At 46.1% G+C, this 26219-nt stretch overlaps 1 protein-coding gene across 1 annotated transcript; it reads right to left on the reverse strand.

Moving 5' to 3' along the window:
• Positions 1-621: 621 nt before the first annotated feature.
• MSRB2 (methionine sulfoxide reductase B2) lies at positions 622-25574 on the reverse strand. The gene is made up of 5 exons (XM_083189285.1): positions 25328-25574; positions 6591-6697; positions 5515-5591; positions 3441-3588; positions 622-2343 (listed from the first exon to the last, which is right to left on the reverse strand). Exons 1-5 carry the CDS (start codon positions 25434-25436, stop codon positions 2245-2247), a joined length of 540 nt encoding a protein of 179 aa, XP_083045411.1. The 5' UTR covers positions 25437-25574; the 3' UTR covers positions 622-2244.
• Between the last annotated feature and the right edge of the window lie 645 nt (positions 25575-26219).

The raw sequence follows: 26219 nt of genomic DNA on the forward strand, positions 1-26219 counted from the left end.
TCTCCTTTCACGACAATCTACTTTTCCCAACGTCGCTGCCATTTCTTTAAACCATCTAAAAAATACGATTTGTCAAACTCATGTAGGCTTCTGTCTCGATGATGACCTCCTTGTGTGAGCTGAATTTCCCCACGAGCCGCGTTTTCAGGTTAGGGAACAGAAAGAAGTCGCAGGGAGCCAAGTCGGGCGAGTACGGTGGATGCGGCAACAATTCATAGCGCAATTCATGCAATTTGACCGCAACAATTCCGGATAAGGGAGCCGGGGCATTGTCGTGGTGGAAAAAAAACTAACCTATGAATCGATCTGAAATTTGGTATGGCGTTGTTTGAAAGATGCTAGTACACGATAGTAACACCAACTTTCCTCAGCAACGCCACCTGTCTTCTAACACAGGTACTTATTAATCCACCCTCATACATCTGCCCTGGTAATTGAAAAGAGATAGATGGAGGTGTATCAAACCTTCTAAAAAGGTTACCCATAGCAACCAATAAGCTTTTAGCCATCATTTATCAAATACAATCTATAAAATAATAGGTAGAAGCTAATTGATTGTCTCAGGCAACTATTCCACTTTTTCTCTTAAGCAGTGGCATTACAAGGGGGGGGGGGGGGGTGGTGCAGGCTGCACTAGAGTGTCACCCTTCCAGTGGGTAATGCCAAATACCGACACCTCCATAGAGACAGGAGCCAGGTGTGACAATAACTTCTGTCACTAAGAAGGAGCTGTCAGTGCAGACACAGTCTCCAAGAGCAACCCACACCCTCCTCAGCTCCCCACGAGGCCACTCCCCCAAAGCCATGCTCCCACTGTCATCTTTAGATCAGTGGAGGCACTGGGGTTGGTGACACCTGATCTCTTGGGCGCATCGGGAGTCACCAACCCCAGTGCCTCCACTGATCTAAAGATCAGGCCACATAAATCTCCTCGATAGATCCCCTTTAGCCACTTGTGCCATAGATCGATGATGTAAGCTGACGATCTCAGTAAAAGATAATGAGGGATCATTTTAGCTGACATAATTAGTGCATGTTGATCACACTTGGCCATGTTATTGGACCCTGTAGCCCAGTGTTTTTTAACCATTGTGCCGTGGCACACTAGTGTGCCTTGAGCTGTTTTCAAGTGTGCCCCCAGACCTAGAGATGCCCAAACAAGTTTACAGCCAACACCAGTTCAACTCTTATTTACCGGTCTCTTCTTTTCATGTAAAGGACCAATGTATTTTATTTACCTGTGGGGACCAGTGTGATTGTTTTTTATATGAGAGCCAATAGGTTTGTTTTTTTCCTGTGGGGGCCAATGTGTTTTGCCCTTTGGGGATCTCATGGTGTGCCTTGGCAATTGTAAAATCTTATTTAGTGTGCCGCAAGGTAAAAAGGTTGAAGATCACTGCTCTAGCCGATATTTACAGGTATATTTCAACTTTTTATATCATGGAGCCATTTGGCATTTGTAGAAAGTACTCAAATAATTTTATTGTATAAAATACAATACAATAAACAGGCATCAGACCGTATATCGAGAATGTTTGAGACTCTCAGTGTTCCGTATATGACATATGTATAATTATAGTACAGCATAATGAGGTACAACACATTTACTCCTGTCTTCCTTGATGCTGGAGCAACTCATTATAGCAACAAACCGCTCCCTACAGTGACAGTTGGAGGATGTTATAAGGTAAAGATTTGGGGGCCCATTTATGAAGGATCGCATTTACAATGCGATCTGGGTGGAATATTACCGCCCAGGATCACATTGTAAAATGAGATCCTATCACCTGACTGTATCACCGCACAGACGTAGGGACAGGGCCCGTCCCTGTAATGTGCTGAGCCAGAAGCCAGGAAGTCTTTGCATGCGCGGTTAGCGCTGACCCCCCACCCCCCTCCCACCCCGCTGACCGCACTGAAATGGGCTACTTCCATCTCAGAATGGCGATAGCCCATGGATGCGAAGCGCTGCTGCCCGATGATGATACATCGGGCAGCTTTGGATCCCCCATAAAAAACCTATGGGGGATGCGGCCGGCGGCGGTGCAGGAGGGATCACAGCAGGGACCGGAGATTCCTGCTGCCTACATAAATTTGGGTGATACTTAATATCTGGTTGCTGTAAACATACAATAAATATAAATCAAGGGATTTTCCAGGGAGACAAGCACATTTTTAATACAACAAAAATAAACTCTGAGAAACATTCCATAAATTGACGTTTTTTGTGCTGGAACTTCCCATTTAACTTGGTTTGAATGTAAGTGCAACACTGTTGATACAAAATCGCTGACCGGTAGGGGCGGGGCCATCGCCAAACACGTGACCGAGGTGAGCGTCACACTAAAGAGGTATAAACACAGCATAAATAACAGGATTTTGTTAGTTTAAGCTCATTAGTAACATATTAAAAAAGAAAAAACACAGGGGAAAGTATATATATTTTGGATTCCTCTTTTGCAACCCCACGTTTTTCTGTTGTTCATGTAAGTGCATACTGCTTGTCTTCTGAGTTTTATGCCTTCTAGCAAAACTATAAGCCAATCTGGTTTGCCAAGCTGTAGGTGAGCTCTTGAGGCAATCCAGCCAGGGGAGAGATGTGCAGGGCTGTAACTAGGTGTGGGCCAGCGGGGCCTTGCCCACAGCAGACAGTGCTGGGAGCACCCCCTTACTCTCCCTGATAGTTCAAAGCTTTCCCCGCTTTGATCCTGCGCCTGGAGGCTACTGCGGGGTGAGGGCTGTCGCAAAGGAGTGGCTCCAACGGAGAACAGGCTGCAACACCGGTAGGAGAGCAGGAGATCTAAAAAGTCCCATTCAATTCAATGGGTGGCCACTGATTGGCTGAGAGAGTGGTCTGTAATGGCTCTCAGCCAATCAGCGGTTTCCTATTGATTTCAATGGAAATCTCCTGCCCATCTGCCGTAGTCTGTTCCCTGCTACTTCTTTATACCTCTGGGCAGGATAGCACCACCTTACCCCCTTGCACTGAAGAAATCGCATGCCAAATTCATAACAACATTTGGGGTATTATTAAAATCAAAAGAAAATTGGCATGCAATTTTAAACTGCATTACATGAGGATATATGTGTTTTCCTTTTTTTATGTGAACCATCTCACTGAAGTTAAAGAGGAGGAACCCTCCACCCATATTACAAGTGAAGTGTTGTTAATGCATATAGAGCACCATTTGCCTATTGGCAAATTACTATGTTGTGAATTACTAGAAAGCTGAAAGGAAGCTGGAAATCTCCTTTATATGCCACCGTATTGGACACATTAGAATAGCATCTAAGAACGAAGAGATGTACAAGTCCCAGAAATGTGCTGACTACTAATCATTTATTATACAGGAAACTTCTAGAACGTCAGATGCACCAATATTGGTCACACTACTTATGTACAGTGGAAGGTATAACATCTTATACATCATGACGTTTACCTCTTTGCAGATAACTTCCGTTCCGGCGCATCCCAGCGAGTTATCTGGTCGTCTGAGAATATTTGTGTTGCTTTCATTGTTTTCGACAGTGCCATGCGCTTCCCAGAAAGAGGGCCAACCAGTTCCAGAATTATACTTCTTCTCTGAACTACAAATAATGTTAAAAAAACACAACACACAGAAATATCAAATACCCCAGGGTTCATAAATCGTCCAGTATCAGATTATTGCCCAGTATATTTTTTCCTAATTGTTGATGTCATTCTGCTACAGCTGTGCATTTGTTGATATCTTCAGAGTCCTCCTCATTGTGAATGGAGAATATACCGGAAGGAACCGCACCATGAACCTGGTAAGAGTACAACAGAAAACTACGGTCTTGCTGCCTTTTCTGTTTCATTTATATCTAATGCCTATTTATTGTATTACTCAGTGATGAGAGGCTTTGGCCTCTGCTAGAACTTATTAAACCGCCATCCTATCTACAACGGCTCTGCAACTCTGTGTCACTCATCTGCAGCTAATGTCATCATATATTATTAGAATGAAATGGATCTCCTCGTTGGCGCTGGTCTAACACTCTGCCTCATGGGGTATGGATCACTGGACAGAAAGCAACTAGGTCAACAAGCATTAGGTCGACACCACTAGGTCGACATGACTGAAGGTGGACATGGGTTAGGTCGACAGGGTCATTAGATCGACATGCATTATGTCGACATGGGGAATGTTGACAGTCAAAAGGACGACATGGGGTTTTCACTTTTTTTGTCCCGATTGCCGACACAGTTGACATGGACACTAAAATGTAGCACCACGTCCGCTCGCCATGCTCCGGGCATGGTGCCTCGCTGCGCTCGGAACACTATTTTATTCTCCCACCACACCCTAGTGGATGGTAGGGCATGAAATACCGGCTGTCGGCACATGTCGGCTCAAAAAAAAAAACATGTCGACCTTTTTGATTGTCAACCTTCCCAATGACGACCTAATGACCCTGTTAACCTAACCCACATTGACCTTCAGTCATGTCGACCTTCCTGCATGTTGACCTTCATGCATGTCGACCTAGTGGTGTCAACCTAATACTTGTGGACCTCGTGACCGTATCCTGTCTAATGTACAGTAAGTAATAGGCAATAGATACAACACTGCTCTGAGATTTGGTCTAAAAGCAATAGAAATAAATCCACCTAACATTGGTCTAGGTAACACCGCTCAGCCAGCCGGCTAATTATAAAACTGTAACTGATAAAAATATTATATACAGTATACACGTGTATACAGATATGAAGCCCTGCAAGCACTGTGCACATGCCAAGCCTTAGGGCGGGATGTACTAAGGGGAAAATGTGGTCAAACCCCCGTTTCACTGCATTTTCCTATGTATTAAAACCCTGCCGCCACCTTACCGCATTGTAGGGTATCGCCACCTTTGGGTGGCGATACCCTATAGAAGCCTATGGGCTTCTTTTTGCCACCCGACGCCTCCGCCGCAAACCCGCCGACCCCCCTCTCCCCCTCCCTCTGGCTTACCTTAGTCCAGGTCCTCCTGGACCCAGAAGGTAAGCCCTTTCTCCCCCTAGTAAAGCAGCCGGACATCCTTCCGGCTGCAGGGGGGGGGAGGAGTAGGCGCCAGGGACAGCCTGCTTAGCTGTCCCCGGCGTGAGGGGAGAAGCAGGCGGCAGGGAGATTAAATAACTAAAAAAAAAATATTTGTTTATGCTTGACATCGATGGAGGCAAACCATCTATTCTACATCGACCATAAACCATCGATGATTTTGAATCATCTATTTAGCAGCAGTTGATAGCGGAGCTTCCCCTACTCTTGCTACACTACAAATATTTATTTTATAACTCCATTAAATAGATTATATGGGAAGCCTTAAAAATTGGGTCAGTGTTTCTGTTACCTCACAGCAAATAATGCAGAGGAATCTTTTCTGACATAATGGGAACTCTTACAGCCAAGATTTCACTTCTATTTTACTCCCCCAGCATTCTCATATTGCAGTGATCAGAGCTGTCACTGGGGAGGGAGGGTGACAATCAGCCAAATGACTGTGTTTTACCTGAACAGTGGGGCGGTGCAGCAGACGCAGTGATACATTCCTTCTTCCGTGTTGTTCAGGTAGATGCCACTGAAAGGCTACGGAAACAGATAGGTTACAATAATAATAATAGCCTGACACAATTAGGCCTGATTCAGATTGGTCACACAGTCCCAGCTTCATCTCTGTACACAGCTACTGTGCCATAACATGCTCATGTCTCACGCACCGGGATTTCTATTACGGTGCTTAGATACATATACAATGCACTTCATTTCATAAACATCAGCATTCTATACGGTTATGGTATAGTGCAGGGATGGGGAACCTTCAGCCCTCCAGTTGTTGTTGAACTACACATCCCAGCATGCCCTGTTTCACTTTTAATATTTGGCCATGCTAAAATTGTTGCAAGGCATGCTGGGATGTGTAGTTCACCAACAGCTGGAGGGCCGAAGGTTACCCATTCTTGGTATAATGGGTTGACAATGTCTAGGTCGACAGTCTTGTGTTGACCTTCTGTCAATGTCAACCAGTGTCGACCATTTATAGGTGTTGACGTGGTTACTGCCGACCATTATTGGCTGCCAACCTGGACATTGTTGACCCAGGGACCGGATACCATTGTATACAGCCCCTCTGCCCATGCTCCATAATTAGGTGAGTAAGTGGGGTATGACATCACAGTAAGGGGGGGACACCTTTGGTACAGCGGGTGGGTAGGTTGCTGCTTATGCTGGCTGTCCAGCAAAAACAATTAAGCGATGGGAATTCTGGGAAGTATTACTACCAGGGGATTGGGAATTGATGATGCTTGGGATCTGTTACCACTGGAGAGGGGGGAAGGGAATATTTCTGATGGGGGGGTGCTGGAGGTGATATTATTACAGTTGGGGCCCATGGATAGGCGGTGACATTTGACTAGGTATATTTAAAAAAAAATTGAGAGGAAAATAAATCCTGTTAAGTGGATAAAAACAATTCACTAAGATTAAGTTAAATTGATTCTCTATCCAGTTTAACCGCTGGAGGAACAATGGACGAGATCTGCTCATTGTTTATAAACAAGGAATTCACGTGTTTCTCAGAGCACTTACCAGTTCCGTGCCCTTTTCCCTGGTTACGTAGTACTGCTCCGGGGTGAGTTTTTGTTGCCAGTCAGGAGACACAACAGTCTCATCGTATCTGGTAAGAGATCCTATGCCTTAAAAAAAAGGGTTACACATTTTGGTATTTAACTATTCACATGTACACTGTGGGCCTAAATGAGAGATCTCTGCATTTTGGTTTTATATATCTTCAGCCACACATATCGTGAAATGAGTGCAACTGGAAACATAGCAGCATTTCCGCATAAGCAAATTCTCTCTCTATGGGCGGGATGTATTAATATACTTCGCCGCCCTTCGCTGCCCGCCCGCCGCGATGCCAGCGCATATGTACTAACATATGCGGTAATGGTGCGGTGACGGAGACCCCCCGCGATATCTGTACTGTGGTGTGCGGGTGGGTCTCTGTGTCCTCCCTGCCACCTAAACTACCTTCACGCCGGGGACAGTGCAGGCTGTCCCCGGCGCCTCCTCCTCCCCCCTGCAGCCGGAAGGACATCCGGCTGTGTTGCTAGGGGGAGGAAGGGCTCACCTTCCGGGGTCCAGGAGGACCTGTAAGAAGGTAAGCCCAAAGGAGGGGGAGAGGAGGTTCGGCGAGGCGGGGGGCGGGTAATAGTACATAGGAAAATGCGGTAAAACAGGGATTTTACCGCATTTTCCCCTTAGTACATCCCGCTCTATTAGACAAAACCATGTGCACTGCAGGTGGGGCAGATGTAACATGTGCAGAGAGAGTTAGATTTGGGTGGGGTTTGTACTTCAAATTAATATCTATATTGCAGTGTAAAATGAAAGCAGACAGTATTTAATCTGCACAGAAACAAAATAACTCACCCAAATCTAACTCTCTCTGCACATGTTACATCTGCCCCACCTGCAGTGCAGCATAGTTTTGTCCATTAGAGAGAGAATTTACTTTTGCAAGTGAATCAGAATCAGGCCCATAGATTGAAAGCTCCACTGAGACAGGGACCAATGTGAATGGCAAAATATTCTATGTAAAGTGATGCGGAATATGTGTGAGCTATATAAATAACTGGTAACAAATAAAGGGGCAGATGTATTAAACATTGTGAAGAGATAAAGTGGAAGGCGATAACGCACCAGCCAATCAACTTCCAACTGTATTTTTTTAAACATAGCTGATTGGCTGGTGTGTTATTTCCTTCCACTTTATCTCTTCACCAGGCTTAATACATCTGCCCCCAAAATACAAAAGAATCAGACAGTAATAAGCAAATTTAGTAATTTAGGGCTGACAGTTTTATTCTAAATTGATTAGTTTTACAGGTAAAAAAAAAAAATTGTTTTCAAATTTTATGTTTTAATAAATGTGTCGCCCTAAACCAAAATTTTTAACATTTGTTTATTTCCACATATTTCAGTTCAATATCTGTAAAGTTTTTTACAGATCTGTATAATACGAAATCATTGGCCACATCAAACTGCGGTGCTATATAACTATATGGGGAATCTTCTGTACAAGATGTTTAGGTGTCTATCGGAAGTATGTGGTGACAGCTGTGATAACACACAGCACCTGCTCCGCTCCTTCTTATAACAGTCACACAGTGAAGACTTTCCCACAAGCATTTACCAAAACACTCTTGGCATAGACCGCGCAGCTTTATCCTCACTGTGACTAATGCTCAGCACATTATAAACTAGCAAATAATGCAATAGTCCACTCGCAGTGTCTGCAAAGAGCGGTGTAAATAGCTAGCTGAAAAAGTAATTTAATGAAATTAAATAAAAAATTAGTTTTAATAAAGTAGAATACAAATACATCAGGGTTGCCGACTTTATAATTCTCTTCTCTGGGAGAAGCCCGGAGAGGAAAGTTCCAGCAGCCGCTCAGGGGCGGGGCTTAAGTGTGACGTCACTAAGCCCCACCCCCATGATGAAAAACTACCGAATTCACTGATCTCCGTGGAGGGGGCGGAGCTAAAATGATGTGATTGTGCCATTTTAGCTCCACCCCCTCCTCTGAGAACCGAGGATTGCAGCATTTTAATGCCGCGATCCGGGGCGCAGGGGGGGTCCCCCCTGAATCCGGGAGGGTTGCCCACCCTTCCGGGGGGTCGGGAGGGGGGCCCGATTTTCGGGAGACTCCCGGCCATTCCGAGAGAGTCGGCAACCCTGAAATACATGCTTTAGAAAGCTTCCAGATGCATAAAAAGATCAAGATGCTAAACGCATCCCATACATATCTATGTATACAGTTGTGCTCATAAGTTTACATACCCTGGTAGAATTTATTACTTTGTCAGAGAATATGAATTCTTTCACTCATGAAACATTTCTTTCACTCATGGCTAGTGGTTGGGAGAAGCCATTTATTGTCAAACAACTGTGTTTACTCTTTGTGGCTATATACACACACACATATTGTGATGGGATGCCAGTGTTCATAATACCGACACTGGAATCCCAACAAGAAGGATAGGGGCACCAGATTCATGACTGCTGGGATGCTGAATGGTGAGTCATTGGGGAACACCCAAGTCAGCCACTGGAAGAAGGTAGGGTTAGCAACTATCGGGGAGGGTTATGGCCAGCAGGCTAATACCCTTTTCACATCACAAATGCCAGGTCACACCCGGGATTGCTAACGTCATCCAGGGGGGGCGGAGCGGCCACGCATCAGAAGAGGGTGGGGGAGGAGGTAGCGTTGAGGTGACACTGCTGCCTCCTCTATAGAAGTGAACGGGACCTTGGTCCTTCGACCTGGGTTACCTGTTCACATTGCCCAGCAACCCCGGTCCGACACGGGAATAACACTTTTTTTATCGCAGGTCGGATTTCCAGGTTGCTAAACCTGGGATATTCGAAATGGCCTTTTCACACCACACGCCGCCCCAGGTCGAACTGGCAATAACATGGGATCGGCCCAGGTTATTTGTGCGGTGTGAATGGGGTATAAGGGAATGGAGTGTTAGACTGGTGGGATTTCCTGTCGGTCATCTGTAAGTATTTGATATATAGGTATACTGTTTAGGGCGCGGTTCTTAGTACGTTTAAATTTTTGGTAAAAACCGTTAGAATTTGCGCATTTACCAAAATTTGAACATGTAGTAGTGTGCGCTTTGCCGAGACCCAAAATATGCACTTCAAAAATCACATCCAGATGTTTTACCTTTTTAAAAAACAGTAAAATCGCAAAATGCAATTATTTTTTTTAAAAGTGTGTTAAAAAACTTTGCTAAAATAGCTGAAATATTGGGAAAATTGATTGCACTATCGACCTCTGAGCAACACTAAGCAGTCTCAGATTGAGCAGCACTCCTAAGATGCTGGGGCCTCTCCAGCTGTGTACAAAGGCCCTCATTCTGGTTCACTCGGTAAGCTGCGAATGACACATACAGTATTTGCGGGTGTCCGGCCGAATACAGCCACGTCCCTCCTCCATTTGCATAGGAACGACCAGCGAATGCCCATGAAATGCTGGGTGTTACCATGGCAATCCCTGTGCGATTGCCACGCCAACAGTGCAGGTCGGCGAGGGCGTTCGCGCAGCTCTGCCCTTGCTCTGGCCAAGGAATCCTACTTTAAGTCCCTCATCCTTTCCCAATCATCCAATCCCCGCAGGCTCTTCGCCACCTTCAACTCCTTGCTCTCCCCCCCTCCTCCAGCTCTTCCGTCCTCCATCGTAGCCGCTGATTTTGCTACCTACTTTTCAACCAAAATCTCCTCTCTCAGGACTGCCATCACTGCTGCCATGACCTCACCCTCTCCCTCCTCCCCTCCTACATCTCCACTCCCCTCCTTCCAACCCCTGTCCTCATTTTACCCCACCACTGCTGCTGAAGTCCACTCTATCCTTCAATCCGCTTCTCCCTCCACCTGCCCGCTTGATCCTATCCCCTCCAATATTATCCGTCGTCTCAGTCCATCAGTCTGCTCTCACCTGGCTCACCTCTTTAATCTTTCCCTATCCTCTGGGATCTTCCCTTCCTCCTTCAAACACGCTCTTGTCTCCCCAATTCTCAAAAAAACAAATCTGGACCCCAACTCTCCATCCAACTACAGGCCCATCTCCCTCCTCCCTTTTGCCTCCAAACTCCTAGAACGTCTGACCTATAATCGTCTCCTAAGCCACCTTACCGCTAACTCCATTCTAGACCCCCTCCAATCCGGGTTCCGCCCTTTACATTCCACTGAAACTGCCCTGACCAAAGTCACTAACGATCTACTATCGGCTAAATCCAAAGGCCTCTTCTCTATCCTCATCCAGCTTGATCTGTCGGCTGCCTTTGACACTGTTGACCACCCTCTCCTGCTCAACACCCTCCGCTCCTTTGGCATCACTGGCACGGTCTTCTCCTGGTTCACCTCATACCTCTCCGATCGCTCCTTCTCCGTCTCCACTCCGAGCTCCTCCTCTCCTACTACCCCCCAGCCAGTCGGTGTTCCCCAAGGGTCAGTCCTTGGCCCTCTCCTCTTCTCCCTCTACACCACCTCTCTGGGCACCCTCATCAGCTCCTATGGTTTTCATTACCACCTTTATGCTGATGATACCCTAATCTATCTCTCCTCCCCCGACTTATCCCCATCACTTCTGTCCAAGGTCTCCGAATGCCTCACGGCCATCTCAGCCTGGATGACCCAACGCTTCCTGAAACTAAACATGGCTAAAACTGAACTTCTAATCTTCCATCCCCCGAACATCCCCTCTTCTCCCACTATCTCCATCAGCATTGGTGAAACCGAGATCACGTCCACCGACCAAACGCGCTGCCTCGGTGTCATCATTGACTCCTCCCTCTCTTTCACCCCCCACATTCGTGCTCTCTCACAGTCTTGCCGCTTTCACCTACGCAACATCTCACGCATCAGACCATTCCTCTCCACTGACGCGACCAAAATTCTCATTCACTCTCTTGTCATCTCCCGCCTTGACTACTGCAACATCCTTCTCTCTGGGCTACCTCTCACCCGCCTCGCACCTCTCCAATCCATTCTTAACGCTGCTGCTAGGCTCATCTTGCTCTCCCGCCGCTCTACCTCCGCCTCCCCCCTCTGTTTATCTCTTCACTGGCTCCCCATTCCTTTCCGAGTTCTCTTTAAACTCCTCACCACCACCTACAAGGCTCTCTCCTCCTCCACAGCTCCCTACCTCTCTTCACTGATCTCTATCCACACTCCCTCCCGTCCTCTTCGCTCCATCGCTGACCGCCGACTGACCTCTCACCTAATCACCTCCTCCCACTCCCGTGTCCAAGATTTCTCTCGCGCTGCCCCCCTGCACTGGAACAACCTCCCGCCACCCATCAGGCTATCTGATTCCCTTACCTCCTTCAAGCGCTCCCTCAAAACCCACTTTTTTCGACTAGCCTATCCCTCCTCCTAACCTCTTTTGATCCTCCTATCCTGCCTCCGTTCCCCTCCGTTCCTACTTATCCTATTGTATTTCATTCGTCCACCCACCTATTTTTAGTATGTTAACTCTTATGAGCAGGGCCCTCCTTCCTCACGTACTCACCCTACCTCATTACCTCACCTGTGCTCCTGTCCTGTTCTTCCCTTCCTCTACTTCATCTTCGGTCTCCTTGACTATTTTGACACCTACTTCTGAACTGATGCTGATTTTAGTTCTACCAGCTATACCCCTATTTATACTGTATCTTTCTACACACCCTGTACGTTACCTTGTAATTTTTTTTTTTTTTGTTTGCTATGTACGGCGCTGCGGACACTTTGTGGCGCCTTATAAATAAACGTACTACTACTACTACTACTAAGCCCTGCACATGCGCATTACTGATTATGAGCATGCGCAGAGCAAAATCACCGATGGAATCAAATCTGGCCAAAGTCCCAGTGGCTGACTATGGCACGGCTAGAAAATGGTCCTGACACGCCTGCGTTTTTCTAGCCAAACCCCATTATTTTCTCCAAACACCGACTACCAGTCACTGCCTGGGATAACTCCACTTCGCTACTACAAACCTATGCATAACACCTCGGGGGAAATGCAACAGCGAGATAAAGGCGTGGGCACGATTCCGGTAATTCTACACATTTTTATAAAGTGTCAATTATTTAAAGGCAAAGCCAACCTGCATCTTACAGGCTATTACATTCCCAACCCTATCCCCTCCCTTGTGTCTGTGGCTGGATAATAGGGATATGGACAACGTGCACATATTAATTACCAGTTATTTATAGAGGGCAGACGCATTCTGCAGCCCTTACAGAGACTTTCTGGTCATTCATATCAGTCCCTGAAGGGGCTTATTCGGACCTGATCGCAAATATGCTATTTTCTCGAATGGACAAAACTGTGTGCACTGCAGCTGGGGCAAAAGGTATCCGGAAGGCAGATCGACAGGTTGGAGGTTGATAATACCATGGTTGACCACTAGAGGTCAGCAGCGTCTAGTTAGACGCCTATACTTGGTCATTTTCATTTAGATAGACAGTGACGGAAGATCGACGGAAGGTAAGCATCGACGGAAACTTGGTCGACAGTAGCAAGGTTGACATGGGTTTTTCTTTTTTTTTTTTGGTGCTGGTCCACTTGGTTCCTACTCTACTATCCAAGTAGACATAGAGTAGGAATATAATAGTGTGACAAGCATAGCGAGCGCAGCGAGCGGACACTGTGCACATACATAGGGCGGTATTCAATGAGGCTGATTCGCCAGGTTTTTATGGCGATTTTGTGCTGTAAGGCGAATTTTTGATTAAAACGGTGAATCACCCTATTCAATGACCAGATGGCGAATACATTTCAAGGTTTTTTTCGCCATGATTCACCGAGTAGCAATCGCTATCTTTTTATGGTGAAGTGGAATGTGAACTTTTAAAATAAAGTGTTTTGTTTTTTACATTTGGTGTCAAAAAATCAGGAATTTTATTCTGAGGAGGGGCATGCTATTTTTATTCATGTGCTGTAAGCACATGAATATATATTTAATTTGAATTTTTTTTTTTTTTTTTTTTACACAGACCAGCCAGCAGGGGGCCGGGAGCCGAGCCGCTCATTATATATTCATATATTCACTGCACCCGATCATTACATATGCATGATCGGGTGTAGTGAATATACCCGGTCCCCTGCTGGCACCCCCGGGGGGCAGCCTGTGCTGCCTGGCTCCCGGGGAGCCCACCTCCCCCCCACAAACGTTCTGGGGCAGGCAGGGAGACTTCCATCTCCCTGACTGCCGCCGTCCTCAGGCTCCCTGCGGCATTGCCGCAGGAGTTAAAATTCGCCGGTCAGGGGCAGCGAGCCCCTGACTCGTTGAATACTGGAGCCGGCGAGGCTCCGGAACGCGGCGAGCAGTGGCGAATGTGCAGCGAATCCTAAACAGGATTCTCTGCACATCGCCAAAATGCTCATTGAATACTGCCCATAGTGCCCACAGGCACCCCACTGACATTCGGCGCCAAAAGATGCTTACCTTCCGTCAATCTCCCGTCACTGTGTATCTAAACCCCGACGACTAAATATAGGCGTTTAACTAGATGCCATCGACCTCTAGTGGTCGATCATGGTAATGTCAACCTAAACATAGTCGATGCCATATACCATAACCCAGGCTTGTCCAAACTACGGCCCTCCAGCTGTTGTGAAACTACAAGTCCCATCATGCCTTGCCACAGTATTGCTATTAGGGAATGCTAAAATTATGGCAAGGCATGATGGGATGTGTAGTTTCACAACAGCTGGAGGGCCGTAGTTTGGACATGCCTGCCATAACCGGAGCAGATGTAACATGTGCAAAGAGTTAGATTTGGGTTATTTTGTTTCTGTGCAGGGTAAATACAGGCTGCTTTATTTTTACGCTGCAATTTATATTTCAGTTTCAACACACCTCACCCAAATATAACTCTCTCTGCACATGTTACAATAGCCCCACCTGCAGTGCAGCATGGTTTTGTCCATTTGAGAAAATAGCAGCCTTGTGATCAGGTCTGAATAACCCCCATGGTTTTGTCCATTTGATAAAATAGCAGCTTTGTGATCAGGGCTGAATAACCATCATGGTTCTGTCCATTTGAGAAAATAGCAGCTTTGGGATCAGGTCTGGGAAACACTGCTGCATATAACATACAATACTAGCCAGTGGTGCAAGCAGGGGGGCGACTAGGCTGAAAGCTGAGGGTCCCCTCTTTCCATGGGTACAAGAATTTTAGAAATCGGCCCTGGGGAACCGGAGATATCTGACTTAAAATTAATAGTCCCCATCCAAGCCTGTTAATTGCTCTTCCCAGTCAGATATTTCAGGTTTTGTCTGACATAGAGTTTTTCTGAGGGTATATTCCAAAAGCTGGGACTCTCCCCCTTTAAAGGACACTAGTCGTTTGTCTCTACTGTTACCAGAACCAGAGATATCAGCCTTCCAGCAGCTGGTTACTGCTCCAGCTCCACACACTTGGTATGTAGTTTTATATTCTCATTGGCAGATTGCTCTTGAACTCTCATCCCCTAGTCCCTAATACCATTTGGTAGCTGGGATTCTATTGTTTTTAATTCCATTAAAATCTAAGAAATCTATTTCCAGGAACTGGAGATATCTGCAGTCAAGCAAGCTGTCCTCCCACCAGAAAATTATTAATAATAAGCCCACTCCACTATACATCCCTCCTCTGCGTATTAAACATCCTCTACCACCCTGGAAGTTATGTATCAGGGCCCCTTCATTCAGCCCAATGCCCCCTTATCCCACCCATCTCCCACCATCTGTGCAGTAAAGGGGTAATTAGTGGAAATTACTGATCCAGGCCCTACATGCTGAGCAGTTGATATAATACCCCCTACCACCCGCGGGACATCAAACCTTCCCCCACCCTTACCATTGAAGGATCGGTAGGGGCCCCAATACATTGCTATGACCAGGGGTCTACACTGCTGTTATTTATATATATATATATATATATATATATATATATATATATATATATATAGTGGGTCCAAGAGGTGGCCGGCACTCCATGCAGCAGCAGACAAACGGGTCGGGTGCCCTCCCAGGAGAGGGGGATGAGACCCACTCCAATATACAACAACACAGACGGGTGGCACTCCAGAAATAAGGACAGTAGTCAAACGATCAAGTGATCCAACGTTTCAAATGTTATTACCACATTTTTCATCAGGGTGTAACAAAAACAAACAATAGGACGGTATATATACATTACCGAATCAGTGCAGGATGATCCGTGTCTGCAGAGGCTTCCGGTGTGCGTCAGGGGACACGGCGCACGTCAGCTGGAGACACTGCACGTCACGCTTCAGCGTGCCGGGATCGGAGGAAGCTTTCTGACCTGTCACGTGATCCAGCTTGCTGGGTTCAGTGCAGTCTTCCGGCTTCCCTGTAGCCTAGCAACGCCACTGCTATACGTCAGATCGTCAGCCACGGCTTCACCTCCTACTGACGCTACACCGGGTTATCTGTCAAGACAGGGAAAAATTAAACACATCTAATGAAACACATCTAAAGTGAACTTAATCCATACAGGCTATATGTGAGATGCTAATACAAGCAAAAAAGGGGTCTTGGTGCTATATAACTGAAACAAGCTATTGCTGGATTAGAGAGCAGTTGTTTGATTGGGCTACATTATCTTCAAGCACAAAGCTTGTATTTGCTAGTTTATGGTCACTGCTTATATAATCTGCAATATAAGTACTTGTACTGTAGAGCGGCCACTTGGTTATGTGTGGCTACTAATACTATACAAGGATCTGGATTGGAGCATTGAGGTGTCCAAGCACCAAAGAATACTCAAATTAAAGGAATATTACCAAAGCCAAGAGGCACAAATTGAGACTCAAGTACCCAAACATCCCTTCAAAAAGAAATCACACTTTGAACCAACCAGCCTGAACCCAGCAATAAAAAGCTACTCCAGATCATTGGAGAAAATCGTCCACGATGACACAAAGAAAAAACCATTACTCATGAATAATCTAAGTAAGGCAGAAAGGGCGGCCATCAAAGACCTGAAATCTAATGACAAGATCACTATACGAATGGCAGATAAAGGAGGAGCCATCGTGGTCCAAGATATGGACAAATACAAACATGAACTACATAGACAACTAGGAGACTGCAAGGTCTATGAAAAGTTAACATCTGACCCTACATCCAAGTACAAAAGAGAAATAGATAACATCTTAAAGGAAGGAGTTGACAATGGCATCATCGACAGAAAGACCATGGAGGCACTACAAGTAGAGTTTCCGATTATGCCCTTACTGTATGCTCTACCAAAAGTGCATAAGGACTTAAAGTGCCCGCCTGGCTGGCCTATAATTTCTGCCCGGGACTCCCTGTTCAATACAATTGCCAAATATTTAGATTACTGGCTGCAGCCGGTGGTAGTCAGCCAACAGACCTTCCTGAAAGACACAACTGACCTGCTCAACAAACTAGAAAACTTGACCCCCCTGAAAGAAAGACATCTTATGTGTTGCATAGATGTGACGTCTTTGTACACAAACATACCACATGATAAGGGGCTACATGCGGTCCTAAAATTAGTCACAAATAACGCACAGTACAAGGGGCCAGAAATCAACTTTTTCATCAACCTGTTGGAACAAACCCTCAAAAAGATTTTTTTTCTATTCGATGGCGCATATTATAGGCAAATACTCGGATGCGCAATGGGGAGCAATGTCGCACCTGCCTTCGCCAACGCATACATGTTCGAAATCGAACGCCGCCTATTTCTGGAGAATCCAATACTAAAAAACGGTATAGGACTGTTCTGCTGCTACATCGACGATATTCTGTTGATGTGGGCGGGTGAGGAAGACGAGTTCCACAAAATCATGGAAGAAATAAATCTAAAAGACCCCACGATAAAATTCACATACACCTGCAGTTTCTCAGAAGTTCATTACCTGGATGTCCTAATCAAACAAAACGAAGGTCATTTATCGACCTCCATATATTACAAACCTACCGACAAAAACACCTTTTTGCATGCCTCCTCCTTCCACCCTGTAGCCATGAAACGCAGCCTCCCTTTCTCCCAGTTTCTTAGAATCCGGAGAATTACAAGCAATGAATCTCTTGCATCTACACAAATGGATGATCTTACGCTAAAGTTTTTGCAACGTGGTTACAAGAAGTCAGATCTTGAATCTGCCAAAAAGAAAGCCATGTCAATTCCAAGAAATGCCTGCTTGAAACCAAAGGAGGAGAAAAACAAGGAAGACATCCTCCCCTTTGTGACTGAATATACCACCGCCAGCACAAAAATTTCTCATGTAGCGAAACAATTGTGGCCTATCATCCAAAACGACCCTGGATTAAAATCCCTACAGAACACTAGATTACTAAATTGCCAGAAGAGAGGTCAGAACCTTAAAGACATTTTGGTTAAGAACGATGTCTCAAGTAACAACTTGGTGACCAGGAGCCACTTCATGACAAAAAGACCAGGATCATACAGATGTATTGGATGTGCCACATGTAGCCACTTAGAAACAGGCCCTGATATCACACATCCCTTCTCCGGAAAAAGATTACCCATCAAACATATATTAAGTTGCCACGATAAATTCGTAATATATGTAATCAAATGCCCATGTGGATTGGCATACGTGGGCAAGACTGTGTGCAGCTTCCGAGAGAGGGCAGGCCAACACAGGTCATCCATCCGCCTGGCACTGGCGGGAAGGGAAGTCTACCAACCAGTGGCCAGGCACTTCAAACAGGCTGGCCACTCGCTGGCACAACTTCGATATAAGCTGGTAGACCATGTCTTAAAAGAGGTGGCGACAGAGGCCGTCTGTTGCTCCAAAAAGAAGTCCAATGGATAAGAAGACTGGACACCGTCGCCCCTAAAGGGCTTAACGAGAACTGCAGCCTTTCCTGCTTTTTATAAAATTCACCGTGACCCGAGACCTACATGCTGCCACCTGTACAGAATAACAGGACATGTCCAACCGACGTGGCAAAAATTGTCCTTAAAAAACTTTTTTCCTCTCAATGAACTTCCTCAGATAATCCCTTTTTTTTTTTCTCAAAAAAAATTTTCCTCTCAAAAATTATTTTCTTTCCTCTCAAAAGATTTTTTTCTCAGAAATCCGCCCCTTTAAAAAATGTTTTTTTCTAAAAAATGTGTTCTTTGAAAATAATTTTTTCCTTTGATGTATATAGCCATCTTACTTGAGCCAAAATGAATATGTTGCCCCCATTATGATAGGTATTTGTTAGTGCCAGTCTAAGTGCAGTTGTTGCGCAATGATCTATATAGTATTAGTAGCCACACATAACCAAGTGGCCGCTCTACAGTACAAGTACTTATATTGCAGATTATATAAGCAGTGACCATAAACTAGCAAATACAAGCTTTGTGCTTGAAGATAATGTAGCCCAATCAAATAACTGCTCTCTAATCCAGCAATAGCTTGTTTCAGTTATATAGCACCAAGACCCCTTTTTTGCTTGTATTAGCATCTCACATATAGCCTGTATGGATTAAGTTCACTTTAGATGTGTTTCATTAGATGTGTTTAATTTTTCCCTGTCTTGACAGATAACCCGGTGTAGCGTCAGTAGGAGGTGAAGCCGTGGCTGACGATCTGACGTATAGCAGTGGCGTTGCTAGGCTACAGGGAAGCCGGAAGACTGCACTGAACCCAGCAAGCTGGATCACGTGACAGGTCAGAAAGCTTCCTCCGATCCCGGCACGCTGAAGCGTGACGTGCAACGTCTCCAGCTGACGTGCGCTGCGTCCCCTGGCGCACACCGGAAGCCTCTGCAGACGGGGATCATCCTGCACTGATTCGGTAATGTATATATACCGTCCTATTGTTTGTTTTTGTTACACCCTGATGAAAAATGTGGTAATAACATTTGAAACGTTGGATCACTTGATCGTTTGACTACTGTCCTTATTTCTGGAGTGCCACCCGTCTGTGTTGTTGTGTATATATATATATATATTTGTGTATATTATTATAATTATTTATATACATTTGGTCTATCTATAATACTTTAACTGACCCGGCATATACTGGGTCACCTAAGTGTCCATCTCCGTGCTTTGCTCCGCCCCTCTCTGGAAACCCCCTTCTGAAAATCCAGCGTTTCCTAAACTCCGCCATGTTGAGTTCGAATCAGACTGGCTGGTTGGAATGTGATTGGTTGGTTACCTGAGCTGTACCTTTAAAACATGGAATGTACAGGACCCAATGTATCCTCCAATAAAGGAAATAGCAAAAGTCATTTCAGGTCACATCTTGTTCACATTTTAACTGTGTGTCAGAACACTTACAGCAAGGACGCAGATAACACTATCAGCTTATACACAGTTTAGAGTTAAAGTTTGTACATAAACTACATGTTTTATCACAACAAATTATGAAATGTGAAACTTTATAACCAGGTATAAATAAACATAAGAGAACGGCTATAATAACAGCACAGATGTGACGTAACTCAGAAAGTCGTGGAGGCTGCGGCCGTAAATCAGACAGATTTCCCATAGGAAGTGTCTGCAGTGGCTTGGGAATGAGCAAAGAGCGTCACATGATCGTTTATATACTGGCTATGTAAATGGTGCGGTCTGAGTTTCATGTATATTGACCATAAAATATATTACCATTCAAGGTTCACTTTTCATGCATGTTATTTTGAATGCAATACATCTCGCATGCATGGCGGCTTTTAGTATCAGTATGCATGGGATGTGGGGGAAGGGATGGCGTAGGTCAAAATACTGATGCCGGTTCCCAAATAGCGGTCAGAAGACCGATGTCAAAATGTAGACATGGATGAGTATGCCAACACTGGAATCCCTACTGCCGGCATCCCAATTACATGTTGATGATGATAGTGTTAGGCAAGGTCGGGAAATGGGTTATGCTAGGTACACACCAGGACGATAAGGGTCCGATCCCATCAATCTAGATCCAATTCCGACCGATTGGATGTAGATTGTGTGGTGATTGGGCCCTTTTCTGTCCTGTTCGGATCCGATTCCGATCGGATGCACGGCCCCGTGGGTCGGTTGGTCGTTATTCAGATCCTACCTGCAGCAGGTAGGATCTGGAAATGACCATACACCCGGGTGCGGGTCGCCATCAGATCGGAAACCGCTCACGTTGCACATCGTGAGCGGGTCGTGCGCTCCGCGTGATCATGAGCGTGTCGGACGAGACACTGATGACCTGCTCACGATGTGCATCGTGAGCGGGTCGTCCTGGTGTGTACCCTGCATTAGCGGAGTAGGTAGGGTGAGGTACTAGCGGAGAGAATCAGAATCGGCAAAATCTTTACCAAATATTGTGTGGTGTGTCCCGACCTTAACTCTCTCTGCCTGATTTATATCTGCCCCACCTGCAGTGCAACAAAGGTTTACCCAGGTGGACCGTTTCTTGCTGTTTTTACTTCACTTCCAAAGGGGGTAAATTCCCAATTTCAGTACATCTCGCCACCCCCACCCCTTCCTTGCAGGCTGATCCCACCCAGACTCACAGAACTTTGCAATTACTCGCACCTAATTGGATAGAACCCAATGAATTGATCATCACGAATTCACAAATAAATACCAAAGCATAATCTGAAACTACAAACATTCTTATTCCAAATGCAAAGTTGTATATAAGTTGTTGAACGAACCTTACGTGGCAACAGCCTATTGGCCTCTACATAACTGGAACTGAAAGCAAGTTACATTAAACACTGATTACCACCGAGGCTACGCTCATACTTATCTTTTATTCGCTACATTCCATAATCCAGGTGTGCGATGCTCTTTATCTATACAAAGGGATCCCATGGGAAGAATTTCAGTCACAGCACAGACTTTGGACCAATGCTATTCAATGTAATCCATGTCTGGTCCTCACGTCTGTATATCTAGGATTTTTTGCCTCTTCAGAGGTCCTTATCTAATCTTTGGTTTAATGTATTGTGTTAATCGCTGTTACAAGATATTTAGGTACTCTTTACCTAGAACGGCGCCCGTCGCGGGCATCGCGGGTACATTTATGGCTACCCGCGACGCGACCGACGCGATGCCCGCGATTTTCCCATTGAAAACCATGTTAAACCTGAAAAATCGCGTCGGTCGCGTCGCGGCCGGCCATAAATGTACCCGCGATGCCCGCGACGCGATGCCCGCGATTTCCCATAGGGAACAATGTTAAAAGGCAGATTGACCGCGATTTTACCGTTAAATGCCTCAATGACCGCGATTTTGACATAGGAAACAATGTTAAATGGGCCACAGAGCCCAAATAGTCCCCCTGAAGTCTTAAATGGCCCCCAAAATTTTTAACGCCACCCCACGATCAACGTGAACCCGAAGCGTGGCGAGCGCAGCGAGCCCCGCGAGGGGCGGCGGTACGCGTCCTACGACCTTTTCATGCCCTACTATCCACGTCGGCGTGGAGTTGAGAATAGAATAGTGTGGCGAGCGCAGCGAGCCACCGAGCCCGAAGCGTGGCGAGCGCAGCGAGCCCCGCGAGGGGACGCGGATACCTTCACAGGTAAACGCGTCCCCTCGCGGGCTTCACAGGTGTCCGTGGCGACGCGGACACCTGTGAAGCCCGCGAAGGGACGCGTTTACCTGTGAAGGTATCCGCGTCCCCTCGCGGGGCTCGCTGCGCTCGCCACGCTTCGGGCTCGGTGGCTCGCTGCGCTCGCCACACTATTCTATTCTCAACTCCACGCCGACGTGGATAGTAGGGCATGAAAAGGTCGTAGGACGCGTACCGCCGCCCCTCGCGGGCTCGCTGCGCTCGCCACGCTTCGGGTTCACGTTGATCGTGGGGTGGCGTTAAAAATTGTGGGGGCCATTTAACAATTCAGGGGGACTATTAGGGCTCTGTGGACCATTTAACATTGTTTCCTATGTAAAAATCGCGGGCATTGAGGCATTTAACGCTAAAATCGCGGTCAATCTGCCTTTTTATCATTGTTCCCTATGGGAAAATCGCGGTAATCGCGGGTACCCGATTTTGATGTACCCGCGATTTACCCGCGATTACCGCGATTGCCGCGATTTTACCCGCGATCCCGCGATTTCAATCGTGGGCGCCGTTCTAGGTAAAGAGTACCGATATTTATTGCCAGGGAGTGACTCGATATTCACTAATTTTCTCTAACAATAACCTGGTTCAGGGCAGGTCACAAAATGGCTACTGACTGACCCAGAGTCTGATTAAAGGTTCCATGTGCCCTAGGCTAATACACATGTAGCTCAGGGTTGCCTGCTTTTAAAGTCTTCTCACTGGGAATCAGCAGCACTTTGGGGGTGGGGCCTGATGTTGATGTCATCAAGCCCCACCCCCAGTACGAGTAATCCCATAATTTGCGGGTCTTCGAAAAGGAGGCAGGGCTAAATGGAGAGATTTGCATATTTAGCCCCACCCACCTCCTCCCCCGGATAGCAGCGAATCACGGGACATTAACTGCCGCTGGGGAGATGCAGGGGGGGGGGGGGGGCGGGTATCTGGGGGGGTGCCCACCTTTTACGGTGGCCAGGAGGAGGACCCGATTTATTTTCGGGAGCCTCCCGGCAATTCAGGGAGGGTAGGAAACCCTAATGTAATGCTGCTAAACACACGTGTATGGTCGCTCAGGAATTCGCCAGTCATACTGCCCATATGCATGTAACAAGGGTATACAACTGCGATGTAGGATCTAATGCTTGCTGTGTGGGAAGGAGACTTTGGCTTTAGGCTGCCTGCCTGGCGCTGTAGCACAATGTACATAAAGTAATGGTTCCATCAGTAAGTTACATTGGCGCAGCCATCTGGCGTTCACCTTAAGAACTTTACCCCCACCAGTATATCGGGACGGGCGGATAGCCAGCTGGAAGTTTAAAATGGGATGTAATGACAATATTATTATTACGATGCTTAGTATAGGGCAGTGCAGATGGTATAATGGTTAGCACCACTGCCCAGCAACAGAGGTCTTGGATTAATCTTGGATTAATCCATTCCCACCAAGGCTGTATCTGCATGAATTTTTATGGGGACTGAGTAAATAAACTGGAACTGACTGAGATCAGGAACGCTGGACCGGACTGGCTCCCTGCAGCAAACATTGTCATTCTGTCAGGGGGTGTCCTGTCTGGGAGGTGTCTGTGACAGCTGTCACTGGGTGGTGGGGAGGGAGAGATTACGGCGACGGCCGGCATCGCCAGAAAAATCTGGCAATGCCCCATAGAAGCCTATGGGCTTCTACCGCGACCCACCGCCGCCCCACACCGACCCCCTGCCGCCCCGCACCGCCCCCTGCTCACCTGTGTTCCTCCTCCCTGCACTATGATCCTCTTCCGGGTGCAAGGAGGAGGAGAGCCCGGCGCAGCAGCAGCGCCGGGAAAGGGAGGGAGGGGGGACCCGCTGACTCACCACAAAGGACAGCTCTTAACACAAGAGCTGTCCTTTGCCATAATTATCGCATATGTTAGAGCATATGCAATAATTATGTATGCAATGGGCGGTGAAGAGGGGCGGAGCTGGGGTGCAGATGTTAGAACATCTCGCCCTATGTCTTTTTTGCTAACCATTACATTTGTAATGCGTTCGGCAGGTCATTGGTTGACACATGAAAAAGTTCAACATACCTGGCTTAGGTCTACAGGTAGACAGAAGTAAGAGGTCAACATAAAAAAGGTCGAAATGAGTTTTAGACATATTTTTTTTTATACTTTACCATCCAAGTGGACATAGCGTTTATACTAATGTGCCCGAAGCATGGCGAGCGAAGCGAGGGGATGCGGTACACGTATGCTGTATCCCCATGTCAACCTATGTCGGCATAGACACCAAAAACTTGAAAAAAATGCATGTTGACCTTTTCCAGGGCGACGATTGCTTGTGTCAACCTTTCGACCAATACTGTTCCACCTAAATTGACTGTTGACCTGGGAGTTTTTTTTTTTTTGCCTCACCCTGTATAATACTAAGCAGCGACAACTGTAAAAATAATCCATAACAGCGATACTGGGGTATTTCACTAGTCCGGATGTACAGGGTGTCATTTAAAGGGCCACCCAAGAAATGGATACAGGTCATAACACCTCTTCCATCTGAGTACATGACACGGGGATAGTTCCTATGCCTGTAGCCCAGAAATAATAAGGGTTTGGTGAACCACAGGCTTCAAAAACCCTACAGTATATATACTTGGCAATCTCATGGATGAGAAAGTGGATAGCACCCGGGTCATTTACTTGAGTGATAGTGACAACTAATAGCTAAAAGCCATCTTAATCATCCCGGCTGCAGAAATCAATAAAATCCATAATCAATATATGACATTACTGGGAATATCTCATTGTACTGATCTCCAGTGGTATATGTACAAGTGATTTCTCTTCAACCATGAAGTTTGTTGATTAAAAACACAGGGCATTTGGGTTAATTACCTCCCGAATGTAATTCCCTGGAAGAAGCCACAGATGGTGCAGACAGTGGAAATTTCCAGCCCATACATCCAGTGGGATGTGCACACTACAGCAGATACAGCAGATATAGCAATACATAATGGACTCTACAGTAATAGCAATGTCTGCAGCACAGTATTGGAGCATCATATGCATCTCATGTAGCACAAGTAAAAAACATAATAATAAAAATAATAATAATAATAATATGTATAGGAATAACATATAAAGCATGCCAGTCATGCACTAAGGCTGTGGGATTGCAAGATAAACACATGATCATATTTCTCTGCACAAGGTCTCAGCAAAGGGAGTTCCCCCCTCCCCCCCAAATATAAACTTGTAAATAGCATACATCTTACCAGCAACTGGATGCCCCATTATTCCTGCTGTGCTCCCTGGGTGTGTGAAAGGTGGGAGCCTCCGGTGCCTCATCGCTAGGATGCAAAGGCTTCTCAACAATCTGGCCATGTTGCAGAATGACACTGTGGTAGTGGATGTCTGAGTGCAGTCAGGACTCAGGAGTGGATAATAATACGCTGAGGGTGCTACAGTATCCTGCTCATACACACACAGTAGGCTCAGCTGTCACTCCCACCCGTGATGTCATCTACAGACCCGGCCAGTGCCTAGTAAGTGGGTTAAAGGGACACTGTACAGTTCCCAGTGTATGATGCCTCTGTACTAGCAGTGTTTACATTAGCCCTATGGAGGGGGTAATGATAAATGTGATTGCAGTAATGCTGAAATGCAGAGCACCGGGGACCTAGCAGAATAGCGTAAAAATATAACATATAGGGGGAAATTTACCAAAATGGATTCGTAAAAAATAGGTGTATTCGTAGGCAGAAATACACCTATTTTTTACACATTTGTATTTTTGGGATTTACAATCCCAAAAATACAACAATTCGTATTCCTAAAGATGGAACATTCGTATTTGTATTTACAAATACGAATGTCTACACCATCGATAGAATACGACAGGAATCACCATTCAAAAGAATGGTGGTTCCTGATGTACTAAGCAGCCGTACTGATAATACGGCTGCTAAGTGGTGTGAAACACCCACACAAATACGACAGGAAAATACACCTTGCTTTCCCTGTCGTATTTGGCTTTAGCCTGCACGGATCAGTCAGAGCCGTGCAGGCTTCAGTGTAAAAAAATAGAAAAAAAAATAAATATAAAAAAAAAAACCAGCGTGGGGTCCCCCCCACAGCCATAACCAGCACCAGGCTGAAAGAGCCGGG

The sequence above is a fragment of the Crinia signifera genome, chromosome 5, assembly GCF_055691185.1.
Source record: "Crinia signifera chromosome 5, ASM5569118v1, whole genome shotgun sequence".
Lineage (NCBI taxonomy): Eukaryota > Metazoa > Chordata > Amphibia > Anura > Myobatrachidae > Crinia > Crinia signifera.

Coding starts and splice junctions, on each gene's coding strand:
- MSRB2 (XM_083189285.1), bottom strand. CDS start 25,436: ATGGCCAGATTGTTGAGAAGCCTTTGCATCCTAGCGATGAGGCACCGG. Junction 6,698..25,327: donor AATGGGGCATCCAGTTGCTG/GTAAGATGTATG, acceptor CTTTTTTTTAAG/GCATAGGATCTCTTACCAGA. Junction 2,344..3,440: donor CGGAAGTTATCTGCAAAGAG/GTAAACGTCATG, acceptor ATACCTCTTTAG/TGTGACGCTCACCTCGGTCA.